A 24,531-nucleotide genomic window follows, 5' to 3' on the forward strand; every position below is an offset into this window, starting at 1 on the left:
TTCTACCTCCCAGGATGCAATTCCTGTGGCTTCCACTGGGTGTCAGCAGTCTATGTTCAAGGTTTCAGGCTTGAAACTTGAATAACGAATAAGAAATAACAGTTTTAGTACAGATTTTGGAAATCCGTGTTGGCGCGCACCAAGACAAGACGCAGCTGCTAAAAAAAAGTTTCCTATTGAACATACTTCTTTCCGTAAGAAATATTATAGTTTGATTACATTTTAGGGTATCTGAGGAATATATAGAAATGCATTTTGACTTGTTGAAACAAAGTTTAGGGTTAGATTTTCGGACTCCTTTCTTTGTATGTTGAATGAGTGGATTACTCAAATTGATGGCGCCAACTAAACTGACTTTTTGGGATATAAAGAAGGATTTTATCTAACAAAACGACACTACATGTTATAGCTGTGACCCTTTGGATGACAAATCAGAGGAACATTTTCAAAAAGTAAGTGAATATTTAAACGCTATTTGTGAATTTATGAAACCTGTGCAAAAATATTTTGATGCGGGGCGCCGTCCTCAAACAATCGCATGGCATGCTTTCGCTGTAATAGCTTCTGTAAATTGGACAGTGCAGTTAGATTAACAAGAATATAAGATTTCAACCGATATAAGACACTTGTATGTACCTAAATGTTTAATATTCATCATTTGTATGATTATTTATTTGAATTGCATGCCCTCCAGTGTCACCGGAAGTTGGCGGACAAGACTCCCTCAGTGTGGCAGACTATGCGGTGGATTTCTGCACGTCAGCAGCTGGGAGTGCCTGGAACCTGGAAGCGCTGTTCGACATGTTTCTGCACGGAATATCAGAGGAAGTAAAGGACGAGCTTGCAGCCCGGGAACTACTGACGGATCTCGACTATCTCATCACCTTGACCATTCGGATCAATGGGCGACTACGGGAATGAAGGAAGGAGAGGAGATTCAATTTCCCTCGGCCGCCCAAGGATTCCAACTCGCCTCCGAGGTATCCCGCAAGTCCCCAACGGCTCCATTTCCAAGAGAACCTTAGGCTACCCGAGTTCCCCGAGAGTCTCCGAAGTGTGCCAACTCACCTCTTCCCGAGCCAATGCAATTAGGCACAGCTATACTGTCTCCAGCCGAACGGCTATACAAGCTTCAGACTAAGAGTTGCCTGTATTGCGGGACTACTGGTCATTTCGTCTCCACCTGTCTACTAAAAGACCAGGCTCACCGGTAGGAGCGAGTACTCTGGTGGGCCATACTGCGAAAATTTCCTCTCCCCTTACTCGCACCCCTTTTCATGCCATTTTGCTGTGGGGGAACAAGTCAAAATCTCTCTGGGTATTCATCGACTCTGGGGCTGACACAAGCTTTATGGACGCTACCCTGACGTCCAAGCTGGGCATCTCTATTTAGCCTTTCTCCATTCCCATGGATGTTAGAGCACTGGACCAGCGCTCTATAGGCCGGTCACCCACAATACGACCCATATCAACATACATGTGTCAGGGAACCACAGTGAGATGATCCAGTTCCTGCTCATTAAGTCTCCTCAGGTTCCCGTGGTATTGGGATTCTCTTGGCTCCAGCGACATAATCCCCTTATTGACTTTGTCTACCTTCACGACATCCTCGCCTTCTCCCGCTCTGCCCAAGAACATGTGCTCCACGTCCGACAGGTTCTCCAATGCCTCCGGGAGAACCAGCTTTTTGTGAAAGCAGAGAAGTGCGAATTCCATCGCTCCAACATCCCCTTCCTGGGTTACATCATCGCTGCAGGGAGTGTACAGATGGATCCCGGGAAAGTGAGAGCAGTGTGGGTCGAATACACCCGCAACACCCTTCCTTTCTCTGCCACTGATCTCTCGCCCTTTGAGTGTTCCCTGGGTTATCAGCCCCCGCACTTCCCTGAGCAAAAGGCAGAGGTCTGCATACCTTCAGCCCAGATGTTTGTCCGCCACTGTCATCGTACCTGGAAGAGAGCACGGTCGGCCCCTCTCAAGACCACCTCCAGGTATCAACGACAAGCAGAACGCCACCGGACCCCGGCTCCCCGGTATCATAAGGTATGGCTGTCCACCCTGGATCTGCCGGACAGTCCCGCAAACTTTCCCTCCAGTTTATCGGGCCTTTCCCCATCTCCAAGGTCATTAGCCCCTCCAAGGTCATTAGCTGTTCATCTTCTGTTGTTAGTTCCTGTTTTGACCTTTCTGCCTGCCCTGACCCTGAGCCTGCCTGCCCTGACCCTGCCTGCCTGCCCTGACCCTGAACCTGCCTGCCCTGACCCTGAGACTGCCTGCCCTGACCCTGAGAATGCCTGCCGTTCTGTACGTTTTGAACTCTGATCTGGATTACTGACATCTGCCTGCCCTTGACCTGTCGTTTTGCTTGTCCGCTGTTCTAGTAATACACTTTTGTTACTTTGACACTGTCTGCATCTGGGTCTTCCCTAAAACATGATAGTCTTGGCATTAGGGCTCTGCTCTTTCAGGGTAGCTCACTGCCAGAGCAAAGGATCATATAAATATGATAAAATAACTACAGGCAGTGAGCACGATATTCTATACCAAATTCCCCGAAGGAAGAAACACAGAACCTAGACAAGTGGAGAATGGGGTGGTGGGATATCAGAAAACAGCAAGCATAGTGAGCAACACCTAGTTAGAGCAGCAATGCAATGGCAGCAAAAGACACCCGGCATCGAGGAAGCACATGTAGAACTTGTCAACTTAACTAGACTACATCAGCATTTCCCAAACTCAGTCATCGGGACTCCAAGGAATTCACATGTTGTTTTTTTGCGCTAGCAACCCTGGACTACATGAGGGAGAGCTCGGTTTAATGTTTTGAAATTGTATTGAAAAGTTTCTTATTTTTTGTTCTAACCTTTATTTAACTAAGCAAGTCGGTTAAGCACAAATTCTTATTTACAATGACGGCCTACCAAAAGGCCTTTTGCAGGGACGGGGGCTGTGATTAAAAATTGTAATATTTGACAAAACAAACATCACGACAAGAGAGACACCACAACACTACATAAAGAGAGACCTAGTAGCTCGCTAACTTTCAAGTTTGGCTCAAATGACATTTTATTTGTCACATGCTCCAAATACAACCTTACCTTGAAATGCTTACTTACTGTTGAAGTCGGAAGTTTACATACTTAGGTTGGAGTCATTAAAAATAATTTTTCAACCTCTCCACAGATTTCTTGTTAACAAACTATAGTTTTGGCAAGTCGGTTAGGACATCTACTTTGGGCATGACAAGTAATTTTCCAACAATTGTTTACAGACAGATTATTTCACATACAATTCCAATGGGTCAGAAGTTTACATACACTAAGTTTGACTGTGCCTTTAAACAGCTTGAACATTTTTAGAAAATTATGTCATGGCTTTAGAAGCTTCTAATAGGCTATTTGACATAATTTGAGTCAAATCAAAAGAAATCAGCCAAGACCTCAGAAAAAAAATTGTAGACCTCCACAAGTCTGGTTCATCATTGGGAGCAATTTCCAAACGCCTGAAGGTACCACGTTCATCTGTACAAACAATAGTACGCAAGTATAAACACCATGGGACCATGCAGCCATCATACCGCTCAGGAAGGAGACGTGTTCTGTCTCCTAGAGATGAACGTACTTTGGTGCAAAAAGTGCAAATCATCCCAGAACAACAGCAATGGACCTTGTGAAGATGCTGGGGGAAACAGGTACAAAATTATCTATAGCCACAGTAAAACGAGTCCCATATCGACATAACCTGAAAGGCCGCTCAGCAAGGAAGAAGCCACTGCTCCAAAACCGCCATTAAAAAAGCCAGACTACGGTTTGCAACTACACATGAGGACAAAGTCTGTACTTTTTGGAGAAATGTCCTCTGGTCTGATGAAACAAAAATAGAACTGTTCGGCCATAATGACCACTGTTATGTTTGGAGAATAAAGAGGGAGGCTTGCATTCCAAAGAACACCATTCCAACCGTGAAGCACAGGGGTGGCAACGTCATGTTGTGGGGGTGCTTTGCTGCAGGAGGGACTGGTGCACTTCAAAAATAGATGGCATAATGAGGAAAGAAAATTATGTGGATATATTGAAGCAACATCTCAAGACATCAGTCAGGGAGTTGAAGCTTGGTCACAAATGGGTCTTCCAAATGGACAATGACCCCAAGCATACTTCCAAAGTTGTGGCAAAATGGCTTAAGGACAACAAAGTCAAGGTATCGGAGTGGCCATCACAAAGCCCTGACCTCAATCCCATAGAAAATTTGTGGTCAGAACTGAAAAAGCGTGTGCGAGCAAGGAGGCCTACAAACCTGACTCAGTTACCTGACTCAAATTCACCCAACTTATTGCGGGAAGCTTGTGGAAGGCTAACTGAAACGTTTGACCCAAGTTAAACAATTTGAAGGCAATGCTACAAAGTACTAATTGAGTGTATGTAAACTTCTGACCCACTGGGAATGTGATGAAAGAAACAAAAGCTGAATTAAATCATTCTCTCTACTATTACTCTGACATTTCACATTCTTAAAATATAGTGGTGATCCTAACTGACCTAAAACAGGGAATTTTTACTAGGATTAAATGTCAGGAATTGTGAATAACTGAGTTTAAATGTATTTGGTTGAGGTGTATGTAAACTTCCGACTTCAACTGTATAAGCCCTTAACCGGCAATGCAGTTCAAGAAAGAGGTTAGTACAGGTTAGTCGAGGTAATTTGTACAGTGGGGAGAACAAGTATGTGACACACTGCCGATTTTGCAGGTTTTCCTATTTACAAAGCATGTAGAGGCCTGTAATTTTTATCATAGGTACACTTCAACTGTGAGAGACGGAATCTAAAACAAAATCCATAAAATCACATTGTATGATTTTTAAGAAAAGCAGAACATAATATTTGGTACAGAAACCTTTGTTTGCAATTACAGAGATCATATGTTTCCTGTAGTTCTTGACCAGGTTTGCACACACTGCAGCAGGGATTTTGGCCCACTCCTCCATACAGACCTTCTCCAGATCCTTCAGGTTTCGGGGCTGTCGCTGAGCAATACGGACTTTCAGCTCCCTCCAAAGATGTTCTATTGGGTTCAGGTCTGGAGACTGGCTAGGCGACTCCAGGACCTTGAGATGCTTCTTACGGAGCCACGCCTTAGTTGCCCTGGCTGTGTGTTTCGGACCCATCTTCAATGCTCTTACTGAGGGAAGGAGGTTGTTGGCCAAGATCTCTCGATACATGGCCCCATCCATCCTCCCCTCAATACGGTGCAGTCGTCCTGTCCCCTTTGCAGAAAAGCATCCCCAAAGAATGATGTTTCCACCTCCATGCTTCACGGTTGGGATGGTGTTCTTGGGGTTGTACTCATCCTTCTTCTTCCTCCAAACACGGCGAGTGGAGTTTAGACCAAACAGCTCTATTTTTGTCTGATCAGACCACATGACCTTCTCCCATTCCTCCTCTGGATCATTCAGATGGTCATTGGCAAACTTCAGACGGGCCTGGACATGCGCTGGCTTGAGCAGGGGGACCTTGCGTGCGCTGCAGGATTTTAATCCATGACGGCGTAGTGTGTTACTGATGGTTTTCTTTGAGACTGTGGTCCCAGCTCTCTTCAGGTCATTGACCAGGTCCTGCCGTGTAGTTCTGGGCTGATTACTCACCTTCCTCATGATCATTGATGCCCCACGAGGTGAGATCTTGCATGGAGCCCCAGACCGAGGGTGATCTTGAACTTCTTCCATTTTCTAATAATCGCGCCAACAGTTGTTGCCTTCTCACCAAGCTGCTTGCCTATTGTCCTGTAGCCCATCCCAGCCTTTATCCCTGATGTCCTCACACAGCTCTCTGCTCTCTTGGCCATTGTGGAGAGGTTGGAGTCTGTTTGATTGAGTGTGTGGACAGGTGTCTTTTATACAGGTAACGAGTTCAAACAGGTGCAGTTAATACAGGTAATGAGTGGAGAACAGGAGGGCTTCTTAAAGAAAAACTAACAGGTCTGTGAGAGACGGAATTCTTACTGGTTGGTAGGTGATCAAATACTTATGTCATGCAATAAAATGCAAATTAATTACTTAAAAATCATACAATGTGATTTTCTGGATTTTTGTTTTAGATTCCGTCTCTCACAGTTGAAGTGTACCTATGATAAAAATTACAGACCTCTACATGCTTTGTTAGTAGGAAAACCTGCAAAATCAGCAGTGTATCAAATACTTGTTCTCCCCACTGTACATGTAGGTATGTGGTAAAGTGACTATACATAGATAAGACCGCCGTAGCAGCATTGTAAAAAAAAATGGGGGAGGGGTTGTCAACTCCGCAACGCAGTTGGTATCAGTTGCTGGGACTGCTACTCTCTGTTTAGTGATCCTGCCGACCAAGGCAGGGTCTGAGGAGCTATTTGGCGTAGCAGCTAACATAGCTGCTAGCTAGCTGCCTAACAAGATAGCAGGGTTTTCTGGAGGGCTTGAACGCGGCATGCGGCGAGGTTAGCCATTGTGGCTGGAAGCGAGGATTGTCCCAGATTTGTGGCTGTCAAAATCTCTGCTGTTGTTGTTTTCAATCTGTAACCTGCCCTGTCTGGTACTACGAGAAGTAACAGCGTAACCTACATTGCTAGCTACCATGACAAAGACCTAAGCTGGCGGTAGTAATGTTGAGGACAGTGGTGTCTCTCTATCACAGGTGAAGGATATTTTAAACTATATTTTAAACAAAAAGAGTTCTACAAGCAGTTGTTGCAACAACAAGAAAATAGCTTCAAGTGTTTTGTCCAAATATTAGTGGAGTCAGTTAATAAAAGAATGGACGACCTGACTAGAGAGGTCCAGGACCTGAAGAACAGTTTGCAGTTCTCCCAGGGTCAGGTCGATGAGTTGAAACAGGAGAACGGCAAGATGACAGCAATCTGTAAGTCTTTGAGAGAGGACATCAGTTCTGTGTGTGAATCCATGATAACAATGACAGAGAAATCAGAGGGACAATCAAGGTGGAACAACATGGTTGTGGATGGAATTGCAAAATCTCCACATGAGACCTGGGCCGAGTCTGAATGAAGGGAATGATCTCTGAGAAATTGAAGATGGACCATCGGAAGATTGTGGTGGAGCATGCCCACATAACTGGAAAATCCATCCCCAGCCCAGGTGACAGGCCCAGGCCGATAGTGGTCAAGTTCCTGAGGTTAAAGGACAAGGTAGCTGTTCTGGAAAGAGCCAAGAACTTGAGAGGAACGTTTATCTTCCTCAACGAGGACTATCCTGAAGCTGTGTGCCAGAGTAGGAAAGAACTTCCCAGCCATGAAAAAAGCTGCCAGAGCATGCGGGGACATTGCTTACATCTGCTATGACAGGCTCATTGTCCCCCCCCCCCCCCTTCCTCCCAGAAGCCTGGCAGGGATGAGAGCACCAAGCCTATGGGTGACATAGCTTCAACCCCGCAGCACACACACCAATTAATTAATGGAGTGCTGAATGTATATTTTTTTCCACTTGCTTTGTTTGCATATTAGGTCTATCTCCGATAAGCTACTCAGGAAATTAGCCCATATTAATATCCAGTGCCTTCGGAAAAGGGGGATACCTAGTCAGTTGTCCAACCGAATGCATTCAACTGAAATGTGTCTTCCGCATTTAACTCAACCCCTCTGAATCAAAGAGGTGCAGGGGGCTGCCTTAATCGACATCTACGTCTTCAGCGCACAGGGGCAAAATGACAGATTTTTACCTTGTCAGCTTCGGGATTCGATCCAGTAATCTTCTGGTTACTGGCCCCACGCTCTAACCTTCAGACCCCTTGACTTTTTCAAAATGTTGTTACATTACATTACTTATTCTAAAATGGATTAAATAAAACTATTTCCGCAGCAATCTACACACAATACCCCATAATGACAAAGTGAAAACAGGTTTTTAGAAATTTGTGCAAATTTATTTAAATAAGAAATAACAGAAATACCTTATTTACATAAGTATTCAGACACTTTTCTATGAGACTCAAAATTGAGCTCAGGTGCATCCTGTTGGATGTTTCTTCAACTTGATTTCGGTCCACCGGTGGTATATTCAATTGATTGGAAATTATTTGGAAAGGCACACAACTGTCTATATAAGGTCCCACAGTTGACAGTGCATGTCAGAGCAAAAACCAAGCCAAGAGGGTTGAAGGAATTGTCCGTAGAGCTACAAGACAGGATTGTGTCAAGGCACAGATCTAGGGAAGAGTACCAAAACATTTCTGCAGCATTGAAGGACCCCAAGAACACAGTGGCCTCCATCATTTTTAAATGTAAGAAGTTTGGAACCACCAAGACTCTTCCTAGAGCCGGCCAAACTGAGAAATCGGGGAGAAGGGCCTTGGTCAGGGAGTTGACCAAGAACCCGATAGTCACTCTGACAGAGCTCCAGAGTTCCTCTGTGGAGATGGGAGAACCTTCCAGAATTACAACCGTCTTTGCAGCACTCCACCAATCAGGCCTTTATGGTAGAGTGGCCAAACGGAAGCAACTCCTCAATAAAAGGCACATGACAGTCCACTTGGAGTTTGCCAAAAGGCACCTAAACCAGATTCTCTGGTCTGATGAAACCAAGATTGAACTCTTTGGCCTGAATGCCAAGCATCACGTCCGGAAGAAACCATGCACTATACTTACGGTGACGCATGGTGGAGGCAGCGTCATGCTGTGGGGATGTTTTTCAGTGGCAGGGACTGGGAGACTAGTCAAGATTGAGGCAAAGATGAATGGAGCAAAGTACAGAGAGATCCTTGATGAAAACCTGCTTCAGAGCGCTCAGGACCTCAGACTGGGGCGATGGTTCACCTTCCAACAGGACAACAAACCTAAGCACACAGCCAAGACAACGCAGAAGTGGCTTTGGGACAAGTCTCTGAATGTCCTTGAGTAGCCCAGCCAGAGCCCGGACTTGAACCCGTTCTAACATCTCTGGAGAGACCTGAAAATAGCTGTGCAGCAACGCTCCCCATCCAACCTGACAGATTTTGAGGATCTGCAGAGAAGAATGGAAGAAACTCTCCAAATATCGATATGCCAAGCTTGTAGTGTCATAACCAAGATCACTCAAGGCTGTAGTTGCTGCCAGAGGTGCTTCACCAAATTACTGAGTAAAGGGTCTGAATACCTATATAAATGTCATATTTCAGTTTTAAAATATATATAAATGACCAAATATTTCTAAAAACTTGTTTAAGGCTGTAACATAACAACATTTTGAAAAAGTCAAGATGTCTGAATACTTTCTGAAGGCACTGTATGTCGCCTTAGAAATAAGGTTCATGAAATCAATAACTTGCTAACATCTGATAACATTCATATATTAGCCATTTCTGAGACTCACTTAGATAATTAATTTGATGATACAGCAGTAGCAAAACAAGGATATATATAATCTACAGAAAATACAGAAATGCTTATGGGGGAGGTGTTGCTGTGCATATTCAGAGCCATATCCCTGTAATACTTAGATTCAATCTTATATCAAGTGTTATTGAAGTGTTGTAGTTGCAGATTCATTTGTCACATCTAAAGCCTTTCTTTTGGGGTGTTGATGTCGGCCACCAAGTGCTAACAGTCAGTATCTAAATAATATGTGTGAAATGCTTGATAGTGTATATGATGTAAACAGAGACATCTACTTTCTTGGGGACCTGCATATTGACTGGATTTCATCAAGCTGTTGGCTCAAGAGGAAGCTTCTCACTGTAACCAGTGCCTGTAATCTGGTTCAGGTTATTCATCAACCTACCAGGGTGTTTACAAACACTACAGGTACAAGATCATCCACATGTATCGATCACACTTTCACTAATATTGTAGAACTTTGTTCTAAAGCTGTATCCATACCCATTGGATGCAGTGATCACAATATAACGGCTATATCCAGGAAAGCTAAAGGTCCAAAAGCTGGGCCTAAAATAGTTGATAAGATCATACAAAAGATTTAGCTGTGCCTCTTTATGTGGATGAAGTTAAAAATATTTGTTGGTCTGATGTGATTAATAAGGAGCATCCAGACGCTGCACTTGATTCATTTATGGAATTGCTTCTTCCAGTTATTGATAAACATGTACCTGTTAAGAAACTGACTGTTAGAACTGTTAAGGCTCCATGGATTGATGAGGAATTGAAGAACTGTATGGTAGAAAGAGATGGGGCAAAAGGAGTGGCTAATAAGTCTGGCTGCACATCTGACTTACTGCAAATTGAGAAATGATGTGACTAAACTCAACAAAAAGAAGAGGAAACTGTATTATGAAGCCAAGATCAATGATATAAAGAATGACGGGAAAAAATGTTGGAGTCCAATACATTTTATTATGGGCAGAAAGGGTCATTCAACTCCATCTTTCATCGAATCAGATGGCTTATTCATCTCAAAACCATTTGATGTTGCCAATTATTTGAATGATTACTTAATTGACAAAGTGGGCAAGCTTAGGCAGGAAATGCCAACAACGAACAGTGAGCCATCGTATTTATGCATACAAAAAACAAAAAATGAAAGAAAAGTATTGCAAGTTAGATGTTAGTTAAGATGTTAGATGTTAAGTTAGATTTTGTAAAGTTAGTGTGGAAGAGCTGGAAAAATTGTTATCGATCAAAAATGACAAACCTCCTGGCATTGACAGCTTAGATGGAAAGCTACTGAGGATGGTAGCTGACTCTTTAGCCACTCCTATCTGTCATATCTTTAATCTGAGCCTAGAGAAAAGTTTTTGTCCTCAGGCTTGGAGGGAAGCCAAAGAAATTACGCTACCCAAGAGTGGTAAAGCGGCCTTTATTGGTTCTAACAGCAGACCTATTGCTGACAGCTTTTTGCAAACTGTTGGAAAAGATTGTGTTTGACCAATTACAATGCTATTTCTCTGTAAACAAATGTGTTATGGCTTTTCAACCTCAGCCATATTGTGGATTCAGAGCTATCTAGCTAATAGAACTCAAAGGGCTTTCTTGAATGGAAGCTTCTCTAATGTCAAACATGTAAAGTGTGGTGTACTGCAGGGCAGCTCTCTAGGCCCTCTACTCATTTCTATGTTTACCAATGATCTGCCACTGGTATTAAACAAAGCATGTGTGTCCATGTATGCTGGTGATTCAACCATATACACATCAGCAACCACAGCTACTGAAGTCAGTGAAACCCTTAACTGTCACGTTCTGACCTTTATTTCCTTTGTTTTGTATTTATTTAGTATGGTCAGGGCGTGAGTTGGGTGGGCAGTCTATGTTTGTTTTTCTATGTTTTGGGGTATTTCTATATTTAAGCCTAGTATGGTTCTCAATCAGAGGCAGGTGTCATTAGTTGTCTCTGATTGAGAATCATACTTAGGTAGCCTGGGTTTCACTGTGTGTTTGTGGGTGATTGTTCCTGTCTCTGTGTTTTGCACCAGACAGGGCTGTTTTTGGTTTTCCACGTTTGTTGTTTTGTAGTGTTCGTGTTTATCCTTTTTGTTATTAAACATGAATCAATATAATCACGCTGCTTTTTGGTCCGCCTCTACTTCACCACAAGAAGACCGTTACATTAACAAAGAATTGCAGTCTGATTTGGAATGGGTGGTAAGGAATAAACTGGTCTGGTAATGAATGGTGTGGCTGTTGAACAAGTTGAGGAGACTAAATTACTTGGTGTTACCTTAGATTGTAAACTGTCATGGTCAAAACCTATAGATCCAATGGTTGTAACGATGGGGAGAGGTCTGTCCGTAATAAAGAGATGCTCTAATTTTTTGACACCACACTCCAAAACGCAAGTCCTGCAGCCTCTAGTTTTGTCTTATCTTGATTATTGTCCAGTCGTGTGGTCGAGTGCTGCAAGGAAATACCTAGTTAAGCTGCAGCTGGCCCAGAACAGTGTGCCACGTCTTGCTCTTCATTGTAAATACTATGGATGCTAGTCTCTCTTGGCTAAGAGTTGAGGAAAGACTGACTGCATCACTTCTTTCTATAAGAAACATTAATGTGAAGAAAATCACATTGTTTGCACAGTAAACTTACATGCCACCAGGGGTCTTTTCACAGTCCCCAAATCTCGAATAAATTCAAGAAAGCATACAGTATTAAATAGAGCCATTATTGCATGCAATTCAGTTCCATTTCATATTGCTCAAATGAAAAGCAAATCTGGTTTAAAAAAACAGACAAAGCAACACCTCACGGCACAACACCTCTCCCCTATTTGACCTAGATAGTGTATGTATTGATATTTAGGCTACGTGTGCCTTTAATTATTTTTTTAATGAGGTTCTGTCCTTGAGTTGTTCTTGTCTATTAATGTTCTGTATAATGTCATGCTTCATGTTTTGCCTTTTCAGCTTGAATGGAGGATGCTTTCTGTACAAGCCAGTCCACGGTAATGCACATCAAGCCTAGACAGAGACTCCCTAGGTTATATTAAAGGTAGACTCAGCGATATGACGTAGAAAATAAACAGCATAGTGGATTAATTTCCACAACTACTAGCGTTGAAACGTGACGCTCAACTTCTCCACAGTTTTTTTTATTTAACTAGGCAAGTCAGTTAAGAGCAAATTCTTATTTACAATGATGGCCTACACTGGCCAAATCCAGACAATACTGGAACAATTGTGCGCCGCAATTGAATCACGAATCTACAGCCATCAATATAATGTTGTCCTGCACAGCTAATGTACTTCCTTGTGTCTATCGTCAGGTACTTACATTTATTGTATTTTGTACTATATTTGTTGTTGTTATGATGATTTTAATGACCAAATACCCAGTCTGATAATTCATGCAAGCAACATGTAATGCCCTTTAATGGAACCATAGTTATCACGTCTCTGGCATACAAACTGTAGCTATACTGCCTAGTTCCCCTCGCCATAGCCTACAATGACACACTTCGAAGATAGGGATCAGAATGGTATGGTGTTTATGAGGGCGGCCACGCCATAGCATACAGGGTGTATAGCAGCAATCCCTCCAGTGATGTATTTTTACTTTTGTCATAAGCTCTCAGCTGTGCCTGCCTGTCAGGGACCATGTCATCTGAAGCAGGGCAGGCTATAAGACACTTTCCGACCCCAGTGAACGGAAATCAATTGCTTTCCATAGGAGAAAAAGGTCAACCCAGGTAAGACTCAATCTGTCATGTATGGGTTTTTAAAGGTTTGCATTATAATCTAGTTTGGGAATCATTTATTTGACAAAGACTATCTGTCTGTATATTACTCTTCCTCTGTTGATTCAGCAAGATGTCTATTTCTAGCAATGCTACATGGTCTATGCCACATATGCTTTAAATCGGACTGAACCGCCTCAGCATAAACATGCAATGTAACCCAATGCATGTGTGTACTCAGCTCTATCCTTGTAGCCTGTGGTTTAAGAGTGAATTTTCAGTTGAAAAATGTAGATTTAGTCATAACCTTTACTGAGATGCAGAATACACAATGTGTTAGTAGTTTCCTCTTTAAATATCTTGCAGTAGCAAAACCTCAATATTACCTGACTTTACAGGACGCAACAGACCCAGAACATTATCATCTGAGAGCCTCGGCAGTAATACAATCCTTATCCAATATATTTACATTTCTACATTCAGTAATAATATATTTTGTCCCATGTTGACTTATTACTCTCTCTGTTTACCTCTAGTGTCATATGAACGCATTTTGTCCATCCAAAGTTTGAGTGAGGTTGAGAACCCATGGAAAAGCATTACTCTGAACCGTTGCATAGTGTTTGCCATCATCATTGTGCTTGTGAGCTCAGGCGTGAATGAAATACATGGTGAGTGCTGAAACATTGTGAAACATTTGTCAATTTCTCATAACCTCAATGCACACAGACTAGCTCATGCACTATCTGTTGTGGTTCAGATGCTCTGGATGTACTTCTAGAGGAGAATGATCTTCCTCAGATGTTCCTTGGAGGCACGGGTCTACAACCAGACGGCATAGCTCAGGTATTGGAGCTCATAGCTTATTTCCTTCACGTGTCCCTCTTATAACTAACACAGTGAATAACAAATAATTACGTGCTCGGCTTTGGAACCTTATGTAATGATCCTGTGTGTTTCCTGTTCCCTCCCTACAGCCTGCAGCCTCTCTGTGGGACAGCTTGCTGAGTTGGGGCTCAGACGATGGAAGAAAAGGAAATCCAAAGAGAAGAGGGGGAATCTTGAGAATCAGAAATAGAGATGTGTCTGACAAAGGGCTGTTAAAGGAATGATAGAGGGAATACATTATGGAGAATGGTAAAGGAGGGGAAGAGGAGGATAGTACAACAAAAAAGGAAAACATTTTCTGAAGGACTAATCAAAGTGTGTTTATTATGTTGAAATATAAGGATATATTGTAGTTAAAATGTTACTACTGTAAAAAAAAATAAAAAAAAGATACATTACATCACAATGATCTTAAATGCACCATACAGTCTTATCTGATCATGTATAAATGTTCATATTTAAAGGGTATACAGAAATCAATAAGATGAGCTGGTTCCTAACTCGTATTTGATGATCAATATATTCTTTCAGCCTTCAATACGATCATGTGGTGCAAATTGATAATGCACAAATCGTACTTGAAAGAACCAATGAGTTTTCTATTTACATAACTGAGTGACAAAATGTGTATTAAATCAGCTAATATTGTAGACAACTAGATGTGATAATGTATTTACAATAAACAAAATAAATGCACTAGATGATTTAAAACATGCAATTCTACTTGACTTTTATTGAGTAATGTTGCAACAACCCAGGTGCCCTGGCCCTTTAATACCAATCATTGCACCACATGGAGGAGTCAGCGGCATCCACACTCCTTGGCCACCATGTTTGGTTTGTAGCAGATATTGGTTCCATGCTCATCCAACTCCACCACCTTGAGGTCCTCATAGTCCACAGGCACACAGCAGGGCGAGCGCTCCAGGGCCAGGCCACTCTGGATCTGGCTGTTAAGCAGGATAGCATGGTTATTCCCGTTGGTCAGGGGAAAGCTGCAGACTCCCTGGCAGTTGTAGATGGTGGCCTCAGGAGGAGACAGCAGGTATTTCTCTAGGGACACGGTGAGACTGTGCAGTCGACAAAGGTGCCGGTTCCCTGGGCCCTTCTGGCCTGCTCTGGCGGCCCGCTGCCCCCTCTCCACATCCCAGGCTCCCACTACTGTCTGCAGGGCCTTCAGCAGAAGCAGGGCTCGGTACTGCGTCTCACTGGGGCTCCCAACACCTATGTGATGAAAGAAAAAAAGGTTTAAATGACTTAGCAATTCAATTAATGCCCAGACATTGATGATGAATTTACATTGAGGTCTGCTCACCTGCTGGTGCTTCCTCGCCCTCTTTAGGAAGGACACTGAGTTCCTGGAGTCTCCTCAGTCTGTCCATTCCTGCTTTGCCCACCTCCTCCACCCTCATCTGGACCAGAACCTCCTCCAGCCTCTGCCTGAGCACCTCCAGTAGGGCGGGCTGCAGGGACAGCTCCCCGCGATGCCCCCGGAGCACAGAGCCCTGTGTGGGGAAAGAGAACAGGGTGGGAGCTGAGGAGTTGAGCAGCCTGGCAAGGAGGGTCTCACTGGACGACACCCCAAGGGACAGGGGGGGAAGAGAGTCCAGAGAGTACAGAGGGACCGAAGCAGCCCATGGTTGTGACTGCGTCTGTGGTGGCATGACGTCACTGAGGAACTTCTGCAGCTCACACAGAAACGTGTAGGTCCCAGAGGGAGCAGGGGAGGGACTCAGCTTTTCTGTCACTCTGAGGAAGACAATTACACTCATTTAAGAATCTCTATGGCTTCAATCACTTAAAGAAAAAGACAGTAATAGGTACCGCATTTGAAAAAAGACAATGCTAACTGACCTTTCATCAGTTCCTCTATTTGTTGAGAAAAGCATCAGGGGAATGACACTGACATCACTTCTTGTTCCGTCACCAATCAGGATACCTCGTAGTTCAGACAGCTTTTGTCCTGCCGAAAGGTGAATAATCTTGAGACATGTTGATGGAAGGAAAGCATATTAACTTGGACACGATAAGCTGTACAAGATGTTCTTACCTGTCTCTGGTGTTTTTGTGTCAACATTGAATCTCCATCTCAGTTGACTTTTGCCCTCGGGTTGCTTTCCTGTTAGGATGAGGAACTGTGTTCCTTCTGAAATACATACTGTCTGGGAGAAGTGGGAAAAGGTGGAGTCAGATAATAGCAGAACATCAAAAACTAAAGAAGCAAAATGTCACCGGCCACATTATCATGGTGAGAAATGCATCATCGTGATGATGTGGCCAGTGACACTGCTTCGTGAAAGCACAATATCTTGAAAACTTGACAGCTGACATACAAAACATTTGGGACTGTATCAACAGTGGACTTATGAAAAAATAGTTTTTGAGTGGTTTTCCTTTAATGGTCTGTAAACATCATGGTAAAGACAAGACTTAGAAAATGTGAAAGACAAGTAAGAAGTTCAGGAATGTTGTTCTTGAGCAGGTAATGAATTCAAACCTGTTTGTAAGGCTGCAGAGAGTGACTGGTGAAAGTGATGGCACCGAGCGCTCCTGTTCTGGGGTTTCTAAAGGCAAGGAGCAGTATGGGCTTGATATTGGAGAGGGGAGGCCGGGGGAGGTGGAAGGTCAACACAAGACCCCCTCCCTCCACTTCACCCTCCATGAGCTCTGATAGACAAGACATAACATCCCATTTCAGTACATTCAGAATCAGATCCATATCTGTGCCATACCTACAAAGCTGAAATCTGGAAAGAGACAAAAATGTACCTTTGGTTGGGTGCCAAACATGTAGCCCATGTTTCTCTTTTTTGGCTTCTTCAGCTAGTGTGGATAAGGCAGGTACTGGAGCACCATCAGAGTGTGAGCAAACGCCAAATCGAGTCAAATCCTCCTTTCTCAGGTCACTTTCCTGGCCCCAACCTTCACGAAGTGCTGAAAACATATCCTCAACAACCTCTCCATGAGACGGTATCCTTCCAAAACATGGAGTGTCCCCAGGTAGGTGAGGAGCGCTGGGATGGGAGTTTATGGTCTCCTTCACTGTTAAGGCATTCTCTCCCAAACCTTTTCCAACCTCCACTGAACGGTTGTCTCCTTGGATGAAAGAACAGACTAAATGTAGTCACAGAAGGCTGTATTCCCATTACAATATTTTGACAACTGTATAATTTGTTGGCCAAAAGATGACCTTATTCAGAGATGATATTGCATCATTCACAATGTGATAAATTAAGTTACAGAAAATTCTAATAAGCAGTTAGTTAATGCAATTAACAAATAGAGCACAACTGTGCATTACAATGCATACAATATTTTCTTGCAAATGCTAATGAATCCATGTTTGGTCACAGCTATGGCCAGGTCCCAGGTATACAGATTCATATCAATGCAACAAGTTACAAACAGCAGTACGGACAGTGTAATTGGGATGGTGAATAGTGTGACTGACCTGGCCCTGTTCCTGGGTGGTCTGGCGTGGGGTCCTCCTGACACCGGCCTAGCAGGCTGTCACTCAGTCTGCCCTGGTGTGGCAGAGTGACCATTGTGCTGGGCAGCAGCAGTATCAAGCAGAATATGCACCATAGCCTCATGGTAACCCTGTCTGTCCAGTCACGTCTGGATGGAACACTTGTTTTGGGTCAGGTCAGCGAGGGAGATGAGTTTTATGTACCGCCCCTCTTTCAGCTAAGGAGGACAGGCTGCCAAATACGCAGCTCATACTATGTGATGTGTCCTTGAGAAAGTTGTAAGATGTGGAGGGACAGTGAATACTACGGTGGGTTGAGATAAGGCTAGGGAAAGGAAGCACAAGACAGACAATGGAGTGTTTTGTGTGTGGCAGACAGACACCTGCCCTCCCTGTGGGTGAGAAAAGACTGGTGATTTAAGCACCTCCAAAAAGGAAGGGAGGATGTTTGAAGGAGACAGAAAAACCATGCGTGTAATGACAATTCTATAAAGGCCTTTCATAGGTAATGTCTGGTCTATTACAGTATATCAACACTATCATTGCTTCTGTGTCCTGCCATTTCTTACATACAGTTCTTCTTCAGGGATGATCAACTAGATTCAGCAACAAGACAGAATATACACAAATTACAAAATCATTTGTAGACTGCAAATTGACTGCAAGAAGCCCAAACAGGTATATCTGACTAAAACATGCTAACTTCACACCTTGCGTAGGAATACTTTACAGATTTCCAAAATAATAAATACAAGAAAATGCTTAGGAAACTTGGGGGCCAAATTCAGCCCACCAGTTGTCTCTCCCCCAATACACAAACAGATATTGGAGTGTTCTTCATAAAAGTAGCCATTTGTGATGCAATTCTAAGGATGCGATTGCAAATTGACGATTGATTACAGACACGTTGGCTTTAAAAGGTTCTCTCAGCAGTTATTGGACTAAGTACAGTGGATGGAATATGAATGTGCTGCATGCCAGATAGATACAGAAGAAGTGTTGGCTAAATAAGAGTTCTTGACGGATTAAAGGATCTATGGACAGACTATGAGATGCTGCTGTTGAGACTTCTCAGGTTGAAAAGTGCCTCACGGCCTTGGTTTCATGGAGAAATCCAACAGCTGCAGCTTTGTTTTGCACACGATCAAGGTCGTTCAGTTCAGTCTGTCCTGCTTGGTGGACAACAGCGCCAAGTGATAAAGTCAAGGATTCACAAATCATCCACAAAAATGACAAGAATTGTTTATCATTTCTAAATGGCTTGAAAACATGCACGTAACATCACAGAACACTATTTCAGAGAGTATTCATAAAGATGACATTGAATGTTGAATTATTCCCCAATAGTGGACATTTTGGACATAAATGTGTATTCCACACTAAAGACAGAACTGAAGAACAATTCTCAAAACACTACTGTCCATCTTTGGTCAAAACCATGATAAGCCTAGCTTTATTACAGAATGTACCATAACTACTATAATGATAGTAGAAATCCCACCCCTACATAGTCTGAATCCTTCACTGAAAACAAACTAAAATATCATGCACCATATACAAATCTTACAATTTTTTGAATAAAAAGCATTAATAAAATCACCTTTTCAACATGCAGAATATCACCAATAAGCAGAGATGCAAATTAAATACTTTATAAGAAACCACTTTATTAATAATTATCATAAAAAGGCAAATAAACAAAAGCAAATTTCAATTTGTCCTTACACATCTAAGATAATAGCACCAACACCAGACAAGAGTTCCCATGACAGCCCAAGGCGTTTTGAAACGTAGGTTTGCTGTTATTGCACCTCAAACCTGCCCTTAGTTCTACTGATCCACATAGAGTTCAAATTCAGTCCAACTACACAGCGTTCTCCCTATGTAGGGATCACAACACAAAAAACAAAAAAAAGGACATTAATTCCTTTTCAGAGAGAGGGAGTGAGACGAGGCATTTGTGAGAGTGTAAGAAGAGGATTTCCACGACATTGTCAGATCAGTCGAACACAAAGCTGCAATCTTTTGCTGGAGTGGCTGGATGTGTGCGACAGTGAGAAATTGAGGAGACAAACATACATCTTCGAGGAAGTTTGTCAACTCCAAGCACCAATGATTTTTCAAGTTACATCAAAATATAAGAGAGGTCCCTGGTCCTGAGTTAGGGAAAGAGATAATGAAGTCACAGTTTATAGATAAGTGTGACGCATACAGTAGTGTTATATAGTTTTAAGATATCTGCTATGTTCCTGAGCGAGATCTTTGGCAGGATTCAGAGTCTTGTTATGTGAAACAGTCTTAAGTGTAAAGTTAATAGAGCAGTATACTGCACTACGGTATTAAATATGTATCCAAATTTGCCAGAGATCATGTGTACTTCTTTAGGGGACATATTTAAAATGGGGTACGTCGAAGTAACAATATTCACTACACAATATTATTCTCTCTCCCACACACATTGCCACTCCAGCCAACTAGGAAGTATATTGTCAGACGGTACATTAATAATAAGTCAACAAGCGAGCTTGTGTTGAATTTTATTAAACCTTTTCCCTCCTCTAGCACAACAGGAGAGGAAGTGTATTAATCAGTAGCTGCATTTTCCTTGTTTTAAGTGTAGGAGAGCACCGTACTGTCTGTCTAAGAGTATTCCAATTTGATCTGAATCTTATGTCATAATAAAAGCATAATTGATACCAACTGCAATTATATCAAACAAAAAAATAATGAAAACATCAACAATAACAGTAATTACAAAAGACCTGTCAGTGCTGATAACAGGGGACTAGCTTCTCTGGTCATGACCGACATGAGCAAATCCTTGTCCTCATTCCTGATTGCAAAGCACTGTTGTCTACTGGACAACATTGTGACTATAAAGCTGTGATGTCTTATTTCTCCTCAAAGATACAGATGAAACAAACAAAACAATGAAGATAAATTAATATCCTGCTTCACATCCTCAATTAGTAAGGACTGGCAAATGACAACCAGATCAAAATGGAGCCTGGTTGTTGCAAACCCACGTAACGCATACTAGTTATTCTACTAACAGTTATATTGGAACAATTAACTTGTAACTACAACAGATGTGTTATGCTCATACTATGGGAAGGAGGTGGCTTTAAGACATACCCCAGGACAGGCAGAATTGAAAGATGTGTTTTGGCTTTTGAATGCATCCATTCTTATCTGAAATCAGTTTGTATGGTTGAAACAGCACCTTTTCTAGTTTCAAATATTTTTTTTTACAATGACTGAAAGGCATGTTGTTTCACAGAGTAGAAGTTTCTCTTTAAAAAGCATGAAGTAAATCTGATTACAATCCAGAACAAATCAAGACAGTCTAGTTGCAGCACAAATCTGTATGTGTTAACCACATAATAGTACAAGCAGAGTTTCCCTGTGTATATCAGAGGAGACGGTGCCATGTGACAGCGCCATGTGACTGGCATGCCCTCATTGACACTGAACAGTCATGGTGTTTCACTCACTCTATTAAGGCCCTGATTTAAACAACTCTGCACTGCTGTTTCCCTTGGGTCCAAGCCCAACCTGTTTGACAGGCTTGTAGATGTGGGTCACACATCAGCACCAAATGAAAAAACAACAACATACAAATATAATACCCCAAAATCAATCTAGGCATTTCTTATTCACCTACACACCATTCTTAACACAAACGTATCTGTACAAAACACAGCGTCACATGCATTTACAAATAGTCCTGAACAATTTGCAAGTTTCTGAAAGCAAAAGGGTGTTTCGCAGTATGCCAAAAAAATACTGTGAAAAATCACATCTAATGAGAGCGTTACCTATTTTCATAACTCTGAGTCAGCCGTAGGTTGAAGATAGCTTTATCAAATCGTGCAGTGTCTACAGTTGTACGCTAGGCTTAAAACAATTCAATTGGATAATTGCATTTTAATTACGAGAAAGAATGCCAGAAAATAGCATTTAAAATGTCCCTGTGGACAAGCACCAAGTATTGACAGTAATTGATGTTCTTAATATTGTATAAATAATATTAGGCACAGTCCAGAGTTATACAGATTGTAGCACCATTGTTTTCAGAATGTGAGTCAAGTACACACTTAAACCTATTGCATTCTACACTGTTACACATGTTTCAGGAAAACAAAAACACAACTTTACAAAATGGAGAAACTTGACAGCATAAATATAATAATCTAAATTATACACAATTATACAGTCAGAGAATGTCTCTTATTCACAGTACAATACTGTTTACAAAAATGAAATAGAAAATCCAATCAAAAGCTGTGAAAATGGCCCAGTAGTTTTTGTTAGTCACGCATTTCCCAGTGTGTGAGCGGTGTTTGTATATCAGTGTGTGAGCGGTGTTTGTATATCAGTGTGTGAGCGGTGTTTGTATATCAGTGTGTGAGCGGTGTTTGTATATCAGTGTGTGAGCGGTGTTTGTATATCAGTGTGTGAGCTGTGTTTGTATATCAGTGTGTGAGCGGTGTTTGTATATCAGTGTGTGAGCGGTGTTTGTGTATCAGTGTGTGAGCGGTGTTTGTATATCAGTGTGTGAGCGGTGTTTGTATATCAGTGTGTGAGCGGTGTTTGTATATCAGTGTGTGAGCGGTGTTTGTATATCAGTGTGTGAGCGGTGTTTGTATATCAGTGTGTGGGCGGTGTTTGTATATCAGTGTGTGAGCGGTGTTTGTATATCAGTGTGTGAGCGGTGTTTGTATATCAGTGTGTGAGCGGTGTTTGTATATCAGTGTGTGGGCGGTGTTTGTATATCAGTGTGTGGGCGGTGTTTGTATATCAGTGTGTGAGCGGTGTTTGTATATCAGTGTGTGAGCGGTGTTTGTATATCAGTGTGTGAGCGGTGTTTGTATATCAGTGTGTGAGCGGTGTTTGTATATCAGTGTGTGAGCGGTGTTTGTATATCAGTGTGTGAGCGGTGTTTGTATATCAGTGTGTGAGCGGTGTTTGTATATCAGTGTGTGAGCGGTGTTTGTATATCAGTGTGTGAGCGGTGTTTGTATATCAGTGTGTGAGCGGTGTTTGTATATCAGTGTGTGAGCGGTGTTTGTATATCAGTGTGTGAGCGGTGTTTGTGTATCAGTGTGTGAGCGGTGTTTATATATCAGTGTGTGAGCGGTGTTTGTATATCAGTGTGTGAGCGGTGTTTGTATATCAGTGTGTGAGCGGTGTTTGTATATCAGTGTGTGAGCGGTGTTTGTATATCAGTGTGTGAGCGGTGTTTGTATATCAGTGTGTGAGCGGTGTTTGTATATCAGTGTGTGAGCGGTGTTTGTATATCAGTGTGTGAGCGGTGTTTGTATATCAGTGTGTGAGCGGTGTTTGTATATCAGTGTGTGAGCGGTGTTTGTATATCAGTGTGTGAGCGGTGTTTGTATATCAGTGTGTGAGCGGTGTTTGTATATCAGTGTGTGAGCGGTGTTTGTATATCAGTGTGTGCAGGTTGAAGTGGCTGCAGAAAGCGCCACTACAGTGTTAGTGGACAAAAGGTGACACGTACAGACAGCATTTCTACCCTGTGAACTCAGTGAGATATGACTCCAGAGACTTGCCTGAATACAACACAAACAACATTTGAGTCCCAAAATTACACCTGCATTTTCATCATATCAGTGTTTCGGCAGGGATATAAAAACATAACAAAGAAGCTTAGATTAAGGGTAGTTGAGATTCCTACTTGTGAAGAATGCACATTGCGTTGCGGGTCCCTACGCCCCTAGCACTCCAGCTGGCTCTATAAGTAGTGATTATAAACGGACTGTCTCAGTAACTGAATCCTGTTTCCGCTTTCTATCCTCCAGTCCTTCTGCTGTTCACATCATGCATGTGTTGACGCACAGCTCAGCCGGCAGCACTTAAGTGAATGAGAACCTCTGTGCCTACCATTTCATGTCCAGACACAAACGTTATTCACATAAATGATCCCTTGACTTGACACGGACCATAATTACACCAATATAACTAAGAACCTTTTACTCTGGGCTGACGGCTGACTATAGTGCTGTCCCTGCACCAGGGACATTGTCACAGGGTACACAGATATGTTACCCAGTGCATTTGAACAAACAGCTTCCCCCTGTTTTATACTTAGCCAAAAGCTAATGTGTTCAAATTATATTTCATTCACTGAACAAATGATCAGGGTTCAAGGTTAGGTAGCAGGGTGCTAGAGATGCAGTGAGGCACAGCTGCATGGTCCCTAGTCCTGATCAGAGCTGGGTTAGACTGGTCTAGCGTGTGTGTGTGATGGTGTGCGTGGAGGGTGAGGTCTAACATAGCACCCGGTGGTCAGATAATGACAGAAGAGGAGAGTGCTGTCTACTAGGATGACAGACCCACACGAATCTCCCACTGTACACACTGTCTGCCTTTACTAATATAACGGCACCAGTGATATGTAAAACTACACTGCTGACTGACTTCTTCTGTAGTCAAATGGGTGAATTGAGTCTTTAACAAATAACTATGTATATTTAGTAAGTCTTATTAGCACCACGTTACATGGTGACAGTGATGTACCTTTACAAGTTACTGCCATGGAAACAGTGCGTTTCATGTGTCACTATAATGTTAAGAGTAGGCAGCATACCAATTCATTAAGGATGGGATGAACACAACCCAGTGATTACTATCAGCCTCAACCCACAACACAAACACCCCCGTGACCGCTCAACTCTGCTCAGGACGCCATGCTGCGAGTATGTGTCAGCGTGAGTTGCCGAAGCAGTGTGTGTATGTGTGCTCAGCTCTGTGTGTGTGTGTGTGTGAGTCCCAGTACAGTGGCGGTTTAGCAGGCTTAGGAGCACGAGTGAGATAGTATTGTCCATTGGTCCACACCTGTCCATTTGCATAGGTTACGTTGGGTTGAGGTAGATATTCTTCAGTTACCTGCCAGGCAGAGGAAAGAGCCAGGGTCAAAACCAAATGCTGGCAATTAGCATATATAAAAGCAGGACAGGAGACTGCTCCTGAAGAGTGGATTTGTCAGAGTTAAAAAGCACCAAAAATAAATGTTTATATTATAACAGGTATTGTTATGATTTATTCACAAACCTACAATAATGATAAATG

The 24,531-nt window shown here is 42.5% G+C and overlaps 2 protein-coding genes and 1 long non-coding RNA gene across 8 annotated transcripts in view; 1 reads left to right on the forward strand and 2 right to left on the reverse strand.

Annotated features, from left to right (window-relative positions):
* The first annotated feature begins 12,852 nt into the window (after positions 1–12,852).
* Positions 12,853–14,683, forward strand: LOC110524307 (uncharacterized). Its single transcript, XR_002473571.3, has 5 exons — positions 12,853–13,094; positions 13,481–13,522; positions 13,619–13,753; positions 13,843–13,928; positions 14,060–14,683. It is a non-coding gene; the product is annotated as an uncharacterized LOC110524307 (long non-coding RNA).
* amh (anti-Mullerian hormone) lies at positions 14,265–19,093 on the reverse strand. Its single transcript, XM_021603833.3, has 7 exons — positions 17,422–19,093; positions 16,740–17,066; positions 16,468–16,637; positions 16,021–16,132; positions 15,825–15,933; positions 15,286–15,719; positions 14,265–15,194 (listed from the first exon to the last, which is right to left on the reverse strand). Exons 1-7 carry the CDS (start codon positions 17,561–17,563, stop codon positions 14,773–14,775), a joined length of 1,716 nt encoding a protein of 571 aa, XP_021459508.3. The 5' UTR covers positions 17,564–19,093; the 3' UTR covers positions 14,265–14,772.
* dot1l (DOT1 like histone lysine methyltransferase) overlaps positions 19,087–24,531 on the reverse strand; it is a 30,120-nt gene continuing 24,675 nt past the window's right edge. For 4 of the 6 annotated variants that reach the window (XM_090235545.1, XM_021603830.3, XM_021603831.3 and 1 more), the window contains one exon: positions 19,087–24,348. In XM_090235545.1, the coding sequence (XP_090091671.1) occupies positions 24,341–24,348 (8 nt within the window). In that variant the 3' untranslated portion in view covers positions 19,087–24,340. The remainder of the gene's footprint in view (positions 24,349–24,531) is intronic. The other 2 variants (XM_090235546.1, XM_090235548.1) reach the window with 1 other exon arrangement.

This window comes from Oncorhynchus mykiss, chromosome 5, assembly GCF_057628025.1.
Source record: "Oncorhynchus mykiss isolate SJ-2025 chromosome 5, ASM5762802v1, whole genome shotgun sequence".
NCBI lineage: Eukaryota > Metazoa > Chordata > Actinopteri > Salmoniformes > Salmonidae > Oncorhynchus > Oncorhynchus mykiss.